Source organism: Coregonus lavaretus (genome assembly GCF_964263955.1).
Source record: "Coregonus lavaretus genome assembly, chromosome: 15".
Classification (NCBI taxonomy): domain Eukaryota; kingdom Metazoa; phylum Chordata; class Actinopteri; order Salmoniformes; family Salmonidae; genus Coregonus; species Coregonus lavaretus.
In genome coordinates this window covers 50,557,513-50,571,077 of record NC_140002.1, presented here as the reverse complement: position 1 = coordinate 50,571,077, position 13,565 = coordinate 50,557,513, and the positions used below count along the sequence as shown (strand labels likewise).

At 45.2% G+C, this 13,565-nt stretch overlaps 1 protein-coding gene across 1 annotated transcript in view; it reads right to left on the bottom strand.

Annotated features, from left to right (window-relative positions):
• Positions 1–2,096: 2,096 nt before the first annotated feature.
• Positions 2,097–13,565, bottom strand: part of LOC311142552 (aldehyde dehydrogenase family 3 member A2-like) — a 29,941-nt gene continuing 18,472 nt past the window's right edge. The window contains exons 4-11 of the mRNA XM_084178230.1: positions 9,929–10,014; positions 8,195–8,403; positions 7,987–8,104; positions 7,251–7,392; positions 5,952–6,118; positions 5,750–5,849; positions 3,380–3,618; positions 2,097–3,144 (exon numbers count right to left, since the gene is read on the bottom strand). Of these exons, the coding sequence (XP_084034356.1) occupies positions 3,130–3,144; positions 3,380–3,618; positions 5,750–5,849; positions 5,952–6,118; positions 7,251–7,392; positions 7,987–8,104; positions 8,195–8,403; positions 9,929–10,014 (1,076 nt within the window). The 3' untranslated portion in view covers positions 2,097–3,129. The remainder of the gene's footprint in view (positions 3,145–3,379; positions 3,619–5,749; positions 5,850–5,951; positions 6,119–7,250; positions 7,393–7,986; positions 8,105–8,194; positions 8,404–9,928; positions 10,015–13,565) is intronic.

Genomic DNA, 13,565 nt, shown 5'->3' with positions numbered 1-13,565 from the left:
GGGGGGGGGGGGGGCTGATAAAGAGGGAGGTAGAGAGACAGAGAAGGTGGAGAGAAAAACTACTGGCAGGTTTCTTCAAAGTTGTAGTCAAGTAGTTAGAGCAACGGTGACACCTATTGGCCATATTGGTCATTCCACACTAATGGAATGTCCTACTGACATCTGGGGTCTATTTAGAAACCCGAACATCTGATATTCCCAGTGCCCCACCTGTTTTGAGCCCCACCTGTTTAGAAAAATATATATAGAATAATAATAACAATACTTGTCACATATCAGTTTGCAAACAATGTAAAAAAATAAATAAATAATTGAGTTAATAAAGCCGCATACAAACATGGTCTATTTTTTGCTTTCTTGAGTAAGGCACCACCAAAATGCAGGTGTTTCAGCCTAGCTCAGTGCTTTCTTTGGTGGTGGGTCAGCCAGCGGAAAATACAGAGCTTAGGGGTTGGTAATGTCAAATCACATATCTACCATAGCTTTGATTGGACTGATCATGTCAACATCATACTTTCAAAATCTTAGCTAGCAAGCTAGACAAGCAGTCATCATCATGAATCAAGTCGGCAATCTACTGGAAATCCATTTCAAGCCTTGTCATATGAAGAGAAATTATAGATAAAACATATCGGTGCTCATCGGCCATTGGACATAAACATTACACAAGTTGGAAATCGCAAATTCAACAATGTGTGGTTTGGAAGGAATCAGTGGCTAACTGCAAGAGTTAGCAATCACTAGCCTGCTATACGGTGGAGAGGATGTGTGGTCCAAGTCTGAGTTTAAGGGTGTCTTTTCCAAGCTTAAAAGGATAAACATTCACATGCAACACCATGGGCCAGAAAATGTTGAATACATTGGCCATGCTGTCAGTCCAGCATGACTTCTGCCGAGTTCAAAACAACTGGAAACTCGGAACTGGGAAATCTCAGACTTCAGTGAGTTCAAGACAACTGGGATCTCAGGAAAAAAATTAGCTCTGACTGGGAAAATACGTTTGGAACGGTCATCCAACTCGGAATTTGAAGTCGGGAAGTCGGGCCTCTTTCTAGAGCTCCGACCCGAAGATCACTGACATCATGATTCGACCTTCCCAGTTGTCTTGAAAGCACCATAAATCCAGAGAATGCCAGACTTTGATGACAAAGTTTGATGACAACATTTGCCCACAAGAAGGACCACTGCGCCACCTTCCTGTTCAAGTGAGCACAGCACAAGGTGAGTCCAAAAATGTCTTGTATGCTGCTTCATAAATTATGTAATATGCCAGGGAGACATGTATACTGTAGCCAAGAAAGTAATACTAAGTGTATGTTGTGTAGTAAGCTGTTAGTAGCCCATGTGCCTCACCCTAATAATTTGGGCCCTTTCCCCCTCATAACTTAGCATACTGTTCTGACTTGGTGGTGCACATGTAGCCTATAGCCTGTTTTAGGGAAATGTCATCATCGAATATTGTAAGAGCTTTCGTTGTCTGCTTATATGCCCCCTTTAATTTATCCTACGGTTCTGACTTGGTGTACAGGGAGAATACTGTAAGAACTGCCCTAGTTCTGAATTCTGTCGCTATACATTTAAAAAGTGCTGAACAAATAGTTATATTGACTACGTCCGTCTTAGCTCGCTCATTAATGTCTTAATTGAAATTACAGATTGCCTCTTATGCGCTCGTCGTTCCCTTATGCCATAGTTTGTACATCTCAATTGTCAGTAGAAACCACATTTGTTTAAGCAAGTCAGCCAGATCAGCTATGTTTTTTAAAAAGGGAGTAAATTAGTCTGAATGAACTGTTTCACAGCCAGACAAGGCTCCTTTGGCAGCCAGGTGTAGCAGTGGTAAGGATCCACTCCATGGGCTGAAAAGAAAGCTCTGCTGTTGGGACAGCTTTATGTAGGCCCTAACAGTTTGTGGGCACCGTTTGTCACCGTTATAGTGCAATTCATGTATTGTTTAGTGTTGTGTTTTATAGTGGCTTTGCTGGCATGCATCTAAAAAAAATTATGTTGAGTTTGCCCCACCAAGATTTACATGCTAAAATCGCCACTGGATATTCCTCTCATTCCCTATCAATAACACAACCACAATCAATAAGTGAAACACATTAAAACAGATTTATTACAATCTCAATAGATTAATGCCATGGGAATACTCTGATGGCAATACAAAAACATTGAAATGATACGCTGTTACTCCTTCATTGTTTCTCAGACATAGTAGTTGTCATACTTTGTTACATCCTGAGCTATTGAATAGAAGTTCTGCAGGCAAATATTTTAAAAACTCTTGTGAAATGCAAGGTGGAATTCTCGAAAGGTACCTGATTGGTTATCTGGTTTTGTTTCAGGCACATAGTGTGAATGTAACTCACTGACAGGGAATGTTAAAGTTCTACTTCAAATAAAAGACATCTCCATTGCAATCTCTTTCTAACAGTTGAAATGATAACAGAACTTGAGTTGGCTTCTCTGAGGCTGACTGAAACATACAAGCATGCGTAATAGTAGTACAGTATTAACGCACAATACTTCATGATTATTCATTCATATAAAAGGGATTTATTCAATCCTTAGAAAACCTTGCATATAGGTCAGTTATGCTGCTTCATGGCACAGTGATATAAAAGTTATAACAAGTTATAACTGGACATAAGAGTTCTGCATTGTTTCTTTTGATACATTATCCAAAAAGTTAATAAGCAGCAAACATTTCAACGTTTTAAGGCTTTAAAACAAAAACAGACAACCTGTGCAGACAGGTTTAACTAAGAAATTAACATAATATTACACTGATTAAAGTGCCATAAATCAGATTAAAAGATCACATTCATAAAATCTGTTGCTGCTAGCTAATGTTAGTTAGCGTTAGCAAGCTAATCCTTCTAAAACGGCTTCATGCAGAATTGCATAATAATTCTAATAAAGGTTATTGGAGCCACTCTCTCACTGTCATGGTGACGGAGGGGTTAAAGGGTGAGCCTGACATTACTATGGTTACGGACGGTTATTATCTAGAAGTAGACAGAAACTTATCCGGGTCAAAGTTCATTTAGCGCTTTTAGGCCCAACTCTGTTCCAGGGTCCAGCGGGTCACCAGAGTAACATCAGGCCTGAAGTACTTGTTTGATCTCACTGAAGATATCTCTGAAGAAACACAGAAACACAAACATCCACCAATCAGTGAAACTCAATCTAAAATTCCCAAATCTAGGCACTCATACTCTAATCTCTTTTTACCTTTCCCTCTTAATCCCTCTATTCCATCATCTCTCTCTCTCTCTCTCCCTTTCCCATCCCTCCCTCTTTTCATCCTTCCTCCCTCAGCATCCTATCCATCCCAGCACCCCCCCCCCCCCATCCTTTCCTCCGTCCCTCTAACCTGTAGCACCACAGCAGCCACCACCGCGATGATAGCGAGTAGCGCCATGCGGCCTAACCACCCCAGGTCAGGATTTTTGAGGATGAAGAAGCGTGCCCAGAACAGCTTCTTGGCAGTATGGGGCGGGTAGCGCACGTCGTTAACCCCCTCCATCTTCAGCTGCTTGATAAGACAGCCCCTCAGGTGGCTCAGGTTGTCAAAGCTGAACTTGCCGTGGTAGCTGCCCATACCACTGTTACCTACAGGGGGAAACATGTAGAACAGTCAATCACACATATCCCTTCTCATTTGGCAAATCTGACCATAACTCTATCCTCCTGATTACAGTTTATAAGCAAAAACTAAAGCAGGAAGCACCAGTGACTTGGTTAATAAGGAAGTGGTTAGATGACGCAGATGCTAAACTACAGGACTGTTTTGCTAGCACAGACTGGAATATGTTACGGGATTCTTCCGATAGCATTGAGGAGTACACCACATTAGTCACTGGCTTCATCAATAAGTGCATCGATGACGTCGTCCCCACAGTGACCGTGCGTGCATACCCCAACCAGAAGCCATGGATTACAGGCAACATCCGCACTGAGCTAAACAGTAGAGCTGCCGCTTTCAAGGAGCGGGACTCTAACCCGGACGCTTATAAGAAATCCTGCTATGCCCTCCGACGAACCATCAAACAGGCAAAGAGTCAATACAGGACTAAGATTGAATCGTACTACACCGGCTCTGACGCTCGTCGGATGTGGCAGGGCTTGAAAACTATTACAGACTACAAAGGGAAGCACAGCCGTGAGCTTCCCAGTGACACAAGTCTACCAGATGAGCTGAATCACTTCTATGCTCGCTTCGAGGCAAGCAACACTGAAGCATGCATGAGAGCATCAGCTGTTCCGGATGACTATGTGATCACGCTCTCCGTAGCCGATGTGAGTAAGACTTTTAAGCAGGTTAATATTCACAAGGCCGCAGGGCCAGACGGATTACCAGGACGTGTACTCCGAGCATGCGCTGAAGAACTGGAAAGTGTCTTCACTGACATTTTCAACATGTCCCTGACTGAGTCTGTAATACCAACTTGTTTCAAGCAGATCACCATAGTCCCTGTGCCCAAGAACACTAAGGTAACCTGCCTAAATGACTACCGACCCGTAGCACTGACGTCTGTAGCCATGAAGTGCTTTGAAAGGCTGGTCATGGCTCACATCAACACCATTATCCCAGAAACCCTAGACCCACTCCAATTTGCATACCGCCCCAACAGATCCCCAGATGAGGCATTCTCTACTGCACTCCACACTGCCCTTTCCCACCTGGACAAGAGAAACACCTACTTGAGAATGCTATTAATTCACTACAGCTCAGCGTTCAACACCAGAGTGCCCTCAAAGCTCATCACTAAGCTAAGGACCCTGGGACTAAACACCTCCCTCTGCAACTGGATCATGGTCTTCCTGACGGTCCACCCCCAGGTGGTAAGGGTAGGTAACAACACATCCTCAACACAGAGGCCCCTCAGGGGTGCGTGCTCAGTCCCCTCCTGTACTCCCTGTTCACCCATGACTGCATGGCCAGGCACGACTCCAACACCATCATTAAGTTTGCCGACAACACAACAGTGGTAGGCCTGATCACAGACAATGATGAGACAGCCTATAGGGAGCAGGTCAGAGACCTGGCCGTGTGGTGCCAGGATAACAACCTCTCCCTCAACGTGATCAAGACAAAGGAGATGATTGTGGACTACAGGAATAAAAAGAGGACTGAGCACGGCCCCTTTCTTATCGACAGGGCTGTAGTGGAACAGGTTGAGAGCTTCAAGTTCCTTGGTGTCCACATCACCAACAAACTATATCATGGTCCAAACACACCAAGACAGTCGTGAAGAGGGCACGACAAAGCCTATTTCCCCTCTGGAGACTGAAAAGATTTGGCATGGGTCCTCAGATCCTCAAAATGTTCTACAGCTGCACCATCGAGAGCATCCTGACTGGTTGCATCACCGCTTGGTATGGCAACTGCTCGGCCTCCGACCGCAAGGCACTACAGAGGGTAGTGCGTACGGCCCAGTACATCACTGGGGCCAAGCTTCCTGCCATCCAGGACCTCTATACCAGGCGGTGTCGGAGGAAGGCTCTAAAAATTGTCAAAGACTCCAGCCACCCTAGTCATAGACTGTTCTCTCTGCTACCGCTCGGCAAGCGGTACTGGAGCGCCAAGTCCAAAAGGCTTCTTAACAGCTTCTACCCCCAAGCCATAAGACTCCTGAACAGCTAATCATGGCTACCCAGACTATTTGCATTAATTGTATTTTATTTGACTGTGTGAAATAGCAATTTTATGTTTGTGTGTTATATAGTGAGCCCTACTCACCCACTCCACCGAAGGGTAGTGCACTGAGAGAGTAGTGCACAAGACAGTCATTAGCCAACACTCCTCCACTAGAGGTCTCTGCTATCATTTTTTTAATCACCTATAGAGAGAGATAATTAAAAAACTGCCCACCACTATTGTTTTGAAAAGAAACAGTTGCTGAGCATGTGCTTGTGTGTTCTCTATATGTATGAGTAGTTACCTTGTCATCAGGTGAGAAGATATAGAGGGCGAGGGGTTTCTCTCCCTTGTTGATGAAGTTGATTGCCTCGTCCACTCCACTGACCGTCAGGATGGGTAGCAGGGGACCAAAAATCTCCTCCTGCATCACCTTGGAGTTCACCTGCACGTCCTTCAGCACTGTCGGAGCTGAGGAGGGGCGAGCATAGATATGGATGAACTAGATGTGTCAGGGAAACCAGTTAACCCCATAGCAGCACTGTAGGGGCTGAGTAGGGGAGAATATATACAGTACCAGTCAAAAGTTTGGACACACTTACTCATTCAAGGGTTTTTCTTTATTTGTACTATTTTCTACATTGTAGAATTATAGTTAAGACATCGAAACTATGAAATAACACATATGGAATCATGTAGTAACCAAAAAAGTTTTTTTAGATTCTTCAAAGTTGCCACCCTTTGCCTTGATGACAGCTTTGCACACTCTTGACATTCTCTCAATCAGCTTCATGAGGTAGTAATCTGGAATGCATGTCAATTAACAGGTGTGCCTTGTTAATTGACATGCATTCAATTGACATGCATTCTTTCCTTCTTAATGCGTTTGAGCCAATCAGTTGTGTTGTGACAAGGTAGGGGTGGTATACAGAAGATAGCCATATTTGGTAAAAGACCAAGTCCATGTTATGGCAAAAACAGCTCAAATAAGCAAAGAGAAACGACAGTCCAGCATTACTTTAATATAGAGGTCAACTAGATGGGAAACCAACTTTAAGCCCATAGCAGTACTGTAGGAGCTGAGGAGGGGAGCATACACAACTAGATGTGTCAGGGTAACCAACTGTAGGGTATGTGGTGGGAATAGATATACATCAACAAGATGGGAAACCAACTTTGACCCCATAGGAGTGCTGTGGGAGCTGTGTGGAGCATAGATATACATAAACTAGATCTACAAATAAGGGCTTACCACTAAAACAAACTGCTTGGTACTAAATAATGTAGTGGGATTTGTTTGTGTATATAATAACCATGGGCCTGTAATGTATGTGGTACCTATGGAGACCTATGACTGTCATACTAATAATAATAACTTATTCAACTTGTATAGCGCTTACAGAAAGCATCTGAAAGGAAAACAAAAGGCAAAACAAACAAACAACAAATTGTAAAGATGGAGATTGAATAGTGTCTCTAGTCAGCTACAAATATTGGAAGGAGATGAGGCAGTTTTGATTGGAAAAGTGATACCTACAAGTATGTATCATTATGCCTGTCATAAGTAGTACCTATGTAGCATTATGCCTGTCATAAGTAGTACCTATGTAGCACGTTGACTCGTCACTTTCCCCTCCTATAGCGATGGTGCTGTCCTCTGTCATGGCCATGATGCGTTTGAAGTGGCGCTGGTTGATGATGCGTCCATAGTCGGGGCAGGTCTTGGGGTCCTCTGTGTAGAAGGCCTGAGAGGAAAATAAATGTACACAAATGACCAACTTTAAAGGTCAATATTTACCGTTTCAATCTTAGTACATTACATAATAGACAGGTTGCCAGACAATGTCATGAAAATTATGAAATAAAATTATGACAAGAAGCTGTAATGTGGGAAATCGTAGGTGGCTTGTTTCAGTTAGATGTATCTTATTCTTGATACCATGTCTTGTTTTGAGGTGTTTTGACTTATGTCACGTCTATGCTAATATGTCAAGAATTCGCTAGCTAACCAACAACTGCAACAATGTATTTGAGAGATCACAAGTGCTTACTGTGCAAGTGTATTTATGTTTTCAATAAACATTTGGAGACTAAATATTGTTTATTTCCTTTGATTCTAAGCCAATGGTGTCTGTTTTGCACCAAAGTTGCACACACATCGGTTTTGTTGCTAAACAACCCACCTGTCTATAATGATGATAATCTTGTGAGAGCACTGGTTTTGTGGGACAAAAACGTCAGGAAAAAGCCTGTCAGTACCTTTATGTATCCTACTCAAAGCTTGGTTAGTGAAGGCAGATATATACTCCTTTTTATACTCCCAACATAGTGATTTGTACTTTGATGGACTTCTTGATCTCCTCCAGCACGCGGTCCTGGATGCTGGGCTCACACAGGATGTAGTCTGGAGCGATACATGTCTGCCCACAGTTAGAATACTTCCCCCAGGTCACACGCCTACAGGACAGAGAAGTGGAAAGGACAAGGGCGAGAAACAGAAGAGAGTTAGATCTGTTTGTTTCTGTATCTGTGTGTGTGTTCTCTTACCTGCAGGCGATGGGAATGTCACAGTTCTTGTCGATGTAACAGGGGCTCTTGCCCCCCAGCTCCAAGGTAACGGGGGTGAGGTGTTTGGCTGCTGCCTCCATCACCAGTTTGCCCACCATGCTGTTCCCCGTGTAGAACACATGGTCGAACCGCTGACGCAGCAACTCCTGGGTCTCTGAGACACCCCCTGTCACCACCGGGTACAACTCCTAGAGATGCAGGGAAAAACACATTGTTATTTACAGGTACAACCCATTATGCATGTTGTTATATACAGGTTACGTAGAAATACCTTTACGTCATTTAGCAGTCGCTATTATCCAGAGCGACTTACAGGAGCAATTAGGGATAAGTATCTTGCTCAAGGGCACATCGACAGATTTGTCACCTAGGGGATTCGAACCAACTACCTTTCAGGTACTGGCCCAACGCTCTTTCCCGCTAGGCTACCTGCCACCCCAACAGGGAGGTAGATACACACTATTATATACAGGTAGATACATCATGTTATACACAGGTATCTATATAGATAGATACTGTATCTAAGATACAGGTACTGTATGTTTATAACAGGTGTACACCCCTCCAAAAAAGCAACCAGTTCCACCTTATGAGCAGTAAAGAGTGAGATGTGACGTGTGTATGAATAGCAAGTGTGTTTGTGTGTGTGTGTCTGTGTGTGTGTGTGTCTGTGTGCGTGCTATGGATGTGACAAATGGACAATTTTGCTTAAAGTTTAAACAGCCATTCTTTTATTGGTTTTCCGTTAAAACTATAAGAAAAAAATAATGAAATTCCACGTCAATTCACAATGCTGAATAATGGTCCTATTACGAAGGTGTGACTGCTAGGGCCGGGCAATGAAGTAATATCTACCACAGTCATATACCCTTGAAAGCATCTCGGCTACGGCATTATTGTTTGTCTGTAAGGGTACACTACGGCTTTTTAAATGCCGACACTAAACCTTCACTCGAGAAGGTTTCGAAGTGCAATTGAACAGGCATTTTACTTGTCTGTAAAGGGATGCCATTTCTGAAGCGGGACTAACGTCCATCACTAGGTGACCAGAATTGTCAATCAAATAATCTTGAGCTGCCTGCGCACAGCCTGCCTGCTGCCTGCGTGCAAAGTCAGACCACTCTTTCCTAAAAAAGTACTTTAAAGTTTGTTAAATACCTTACCAAGACATTTAGTAGAAAGAAAACACATCTTCCGCTCGGAATCGACTCCTAAGATTCAGTATTTTTGGAACGGAGGTGACTGATTAGTTTCCGTACTCGCGAGAACACAAACACTTACATCTTTCATAGCGAGCTAGCGAGGGACGGAGAGAGAGGGGAGGGGCACAGTATAGGCCGGTAGGCCACCAGGCAGACGGAGTCAGAACCGTGCACTAGGCCTATCTATCGGCAATCAAAAGCTACATATCACAATGGAATGCTGTATTTCACAATTTCTTGGCTTGCAATGTCTTGCAAATTCAGTAAAGCAGGGCCTATAATTAATGAATAGGCTAGGACGTTCTACACGCAACAGACCTAAGACTGAAAACAAACTTGCGTCATTAGCGAAGAGAAAGAGCAGGCGAGCCAGCTGCACTATGATTGACATTTTGTGTGGAGGGGATTTTTTTTTTTACATTGTTTGTCCATTTGGGATTTTTCTTAACGTTAATGATCCCAATTTCGTTTAAATGTTCACACCCCTAGTGTGTGTGTGCGTCTGTGTTACCTTGTCTATGTAAGCGGGCAGCAGGTCCTCCATAACCTTGGCGGTGTGGACACACACCTCAGACGGCTTCACCACAGCAGCGTTGCCTGGCAAAGAGAATAATACAGTTGTTGTCAGCATTAGCTTAAGGATGCTAAGACAAACAATGGAGTTATACAGTGAGGGAAAAAAGTATTTGATCCCCTGCTGATTTCGTACGTTTGCCCACTGACAAAGAAATGATCAGTCTATAATTTTAATGGTAGGTTTATTTGAACAGTGTGAGACAGAATAACAACAACAAAATCCAGAAAAACGCATGTCAAAAATGTTATAAATTGATTTGCATTTTAATGAGGGAAATAAGTATTTGACCCCCTCTCAATCAGAAAGATTTCTGGCTCCCAGGTGTCTTTTATACAGGTAACGAGCTGAGATTAGGAGCACACTCTTAAAGGGAGTGCTCCTAATCTCAGTTTGTTACCTGTATAAAAAACACCTGTCCACAGAAGCAATCAATCAATCAGATTCCAAACTCTCCACCATGGCCAAGACCAAAGAGCTCTCCAAGGATGTCAGGGACACAAGGCTGGAATGGGCTACAAGACCATCGCCAAGCAGCTTGGTGAGAAGGTGACAACAGTTGGTGCGATTATTCGCAAATGGAAGAAACACAAAAGACCTGTTAATCTCCCTCGGCCTGGGGCTCCATGCAAGATCTCACCTCGTGGAGTTGCAATGATCATGAGAACGGTGAGGAATCAGCCCAGAACTACACGGGAGGATCTTGTCAATGATCTCAAGGCAGCTGGGACCATAGTCACCAAGAAAACAATTGGTAACACACTACGCCGTGAAGGACTGAAATCCTGCAGCGCCCGCAAGGTCTCCCTGCTCAAGAAAGCACATATACAGGGCCGTCTGAAATTTGCCAATGAACATCTGAATGATTCAGAGGAGAACTGGGTGAAAGTGTTGTGGTCAGATGAGACCAAAATCGAGCTCTTTTGCATCAACTCAACTCGCCGTGTTTGGAGGAGGAGGAATGCTGCCTATGACCCCAAGAACACCATCCCCACCGTCAAACATGGAGGTGGAAACATTATGCTTTGGGGGTGTTTTTCTGCTAAGGGGACAGGACAACTTCACCGCATCAAAGGGATGATGGACGGGGCCATGTACCGTCAAATCTTGGGTGAGAACCTCCTTCCCTCAACCAGGACATTGAAAATGGGTCGTGGATGGGTATTCCAGCATAACAATGACCCAAAACACACAGCCAAGGCAACAAAGGAGTGGCTCAAGAAGAAGCACATTAAGGTCCTGGAGTGGCCTACCCAGTCTCCAGACCTTAAACCCATAGAAAATCTGTGGAGGGAGCTGAAGGTTCGAGTTGCCAAACGTCAGCCTCAAAACCTTAATGACTTGGAGAAGATCTACAAAGAGGAGTAGAACAAAATCCCGCCTGAGATGTGTGCAAACCTGGTGGCCAACTACAAGAAACGTCTGACCTCTGTGATTGCCAACAAGGGTTTTGCCACCAAGTACTAAGTCATGTTTTGCAGAGGGGTCAAATACTTATTTCCCTCATTAAAATGCAAATCAATTGATAAAATGTTTGACATGCGTCTTTCTGGATTTTGTTGTTGTTATTCTTTCTCTCACTGTTCAAATAAACCTACCATTACAATTATATACAGATCATGTCTTTGTCAGTGGGCAAACGTACAAAATCAGCAGGGGATCAAATACTTTTTTCCCCTCACTGTAGGTTAGCACTGGGTAGTAAGTCTTGGGGCAGAAAAATAAAGTTGGAGTTGGAGTGATGCCTTATGAGTCGGGCCAGACATAATTTTTGCAATTTACTGGCATAGAAAGAGATCCTTATTCTATTTCTATGTTTACTTATCTCTTATTCAGTTTAATCAAATGTTTGGTTCACCCCCCTAGCACTACACAGCTGATTCAAATAATCAAAGCTTGATGATGAGTGTCACGGATTCTGCCGAGACTGCTCCTCCTCCTGGTTCGGGCAGGCTTCGGCGTTCGCCGTCCCCGGAGTACTAGCTGCCACCGCTCTATGTTTCGTAGTGTGATTGCTTTTGTCTGTCTTTTACACCTGTGTCCATTTGTGTGTTGATTACTTGTCTTATAAGTTCCTTGTTTTGCATTAGTCTGATTGTGTGTTGTTATTTTCTGCCTGTCGTGCAGAGCTGCGTGTCTGCACTCTGTCTATGTTTGGGATTATTGTTTACGCGTGTTTGCGTAAGTGCCTCCGTCTGTTTTTGAGGTCGTGTTTTGTTTGTTGCTCTTTGGACTATTAAAGTATTTTGGACGTATCCTCTGTGTCCTGCGCCTGACTCCTCCACCACATCCACATCGGAACTACTGACAGAACAACACACCGAAACTATGGAGTCAGCAGGAACAGCGGCGGCACCCGAATCCCTGGAAGACCGGATCAGCTACCAAGACACCATGATCCGGCAACTTGGGGCCGCCATGGACGAGGTGTCCAACACTCTGCGCCGGTTGGTGACTCGAGAGGTGCCCACGCACTCTTACACCATCCCATCACCAACGGCCAGTCCTCCTCTCTCAGCACCGGAACCCAGTGGCATTCGGATCTCGCTCCCGAGGGCATATGACGGTTCTGCAGCCGGGTGTCAGGGATTCCTCCTGCAGGTGGAACTCTACCTGGCCACCATACACCCGGCGCCCTCGGGATACGAGAGCGTCTCCGCCCTCATCTCCTGTCTATCCGGCAAGGCGTTGGAGTGGGCCAACGCCGAATGGAGGGGAATAGACGCCGCTACCATCACCTACGCGGAGTTCTCCTGCCGCTTCAGGGCTGTCTTCGATCATCCACCTGAGGGGAAAGCGGCGGGAGAGCGTCTGTTCCACCTCCGACAGGGGAAGAGGAGCGCACAGGAGTTCGCACTGGAGTTCCGGACGCTAGCGGCGGATGCGGGGTGGAATGAGAGGGCCCTCATCGACCACTACCGGTGTAGCCTACGAGAGGACGTTCGTCGTGAGCTGGCCTGCAGGGACACCAACCTGTCGTTCGACCAGTTGGTGGACATTTCCATCCGTCTAGACACCCTGCTGGCTACCCGCGGACGTCCCGAGTGGGGGTCGTCCATTCCACCCTCCAGCACCTCCGAGCCGATTCCCATGGAGCTCGGGGGTGCTGGCGCTAGAGAGAGGAGGAGAGAGAACCCGAGGGGGGCCATCCCCTGCACCAACTGTGGTCGTGGAGGACACACCGCGGCCAGGTGCTGGGGAGGGTCTCCTGGGAGAGGGGACAACAGGTCACGCACTGGGGAGTCATTTCAGGTGAGTAGGCGCCCCACTTACCCAGAGCTTTCTGTTGGTCACATGAGTATTCCTGTGAGATTTCCACAGGTGGCACCTCATTCCCAGCATAAGGCGCTAGTAGATTCAGGCGCAGCTGGGAACTTTATTGATCGGGCATTTTGTTGTAGGTTAGGAATTCCCCTTCGGCCGGTAGAAGCTCCATTTCCTGTCCACGCCTTAGACAGCCGGCCGTTGGGGTCGGGCCTGATCAGGGAGGTCACAGCACCACTGACGATGACGACGCAGGGGGGTCATGAGGAGATCATTCAGTTTTATCTGATTGACTCTCCTGCGTACCCCG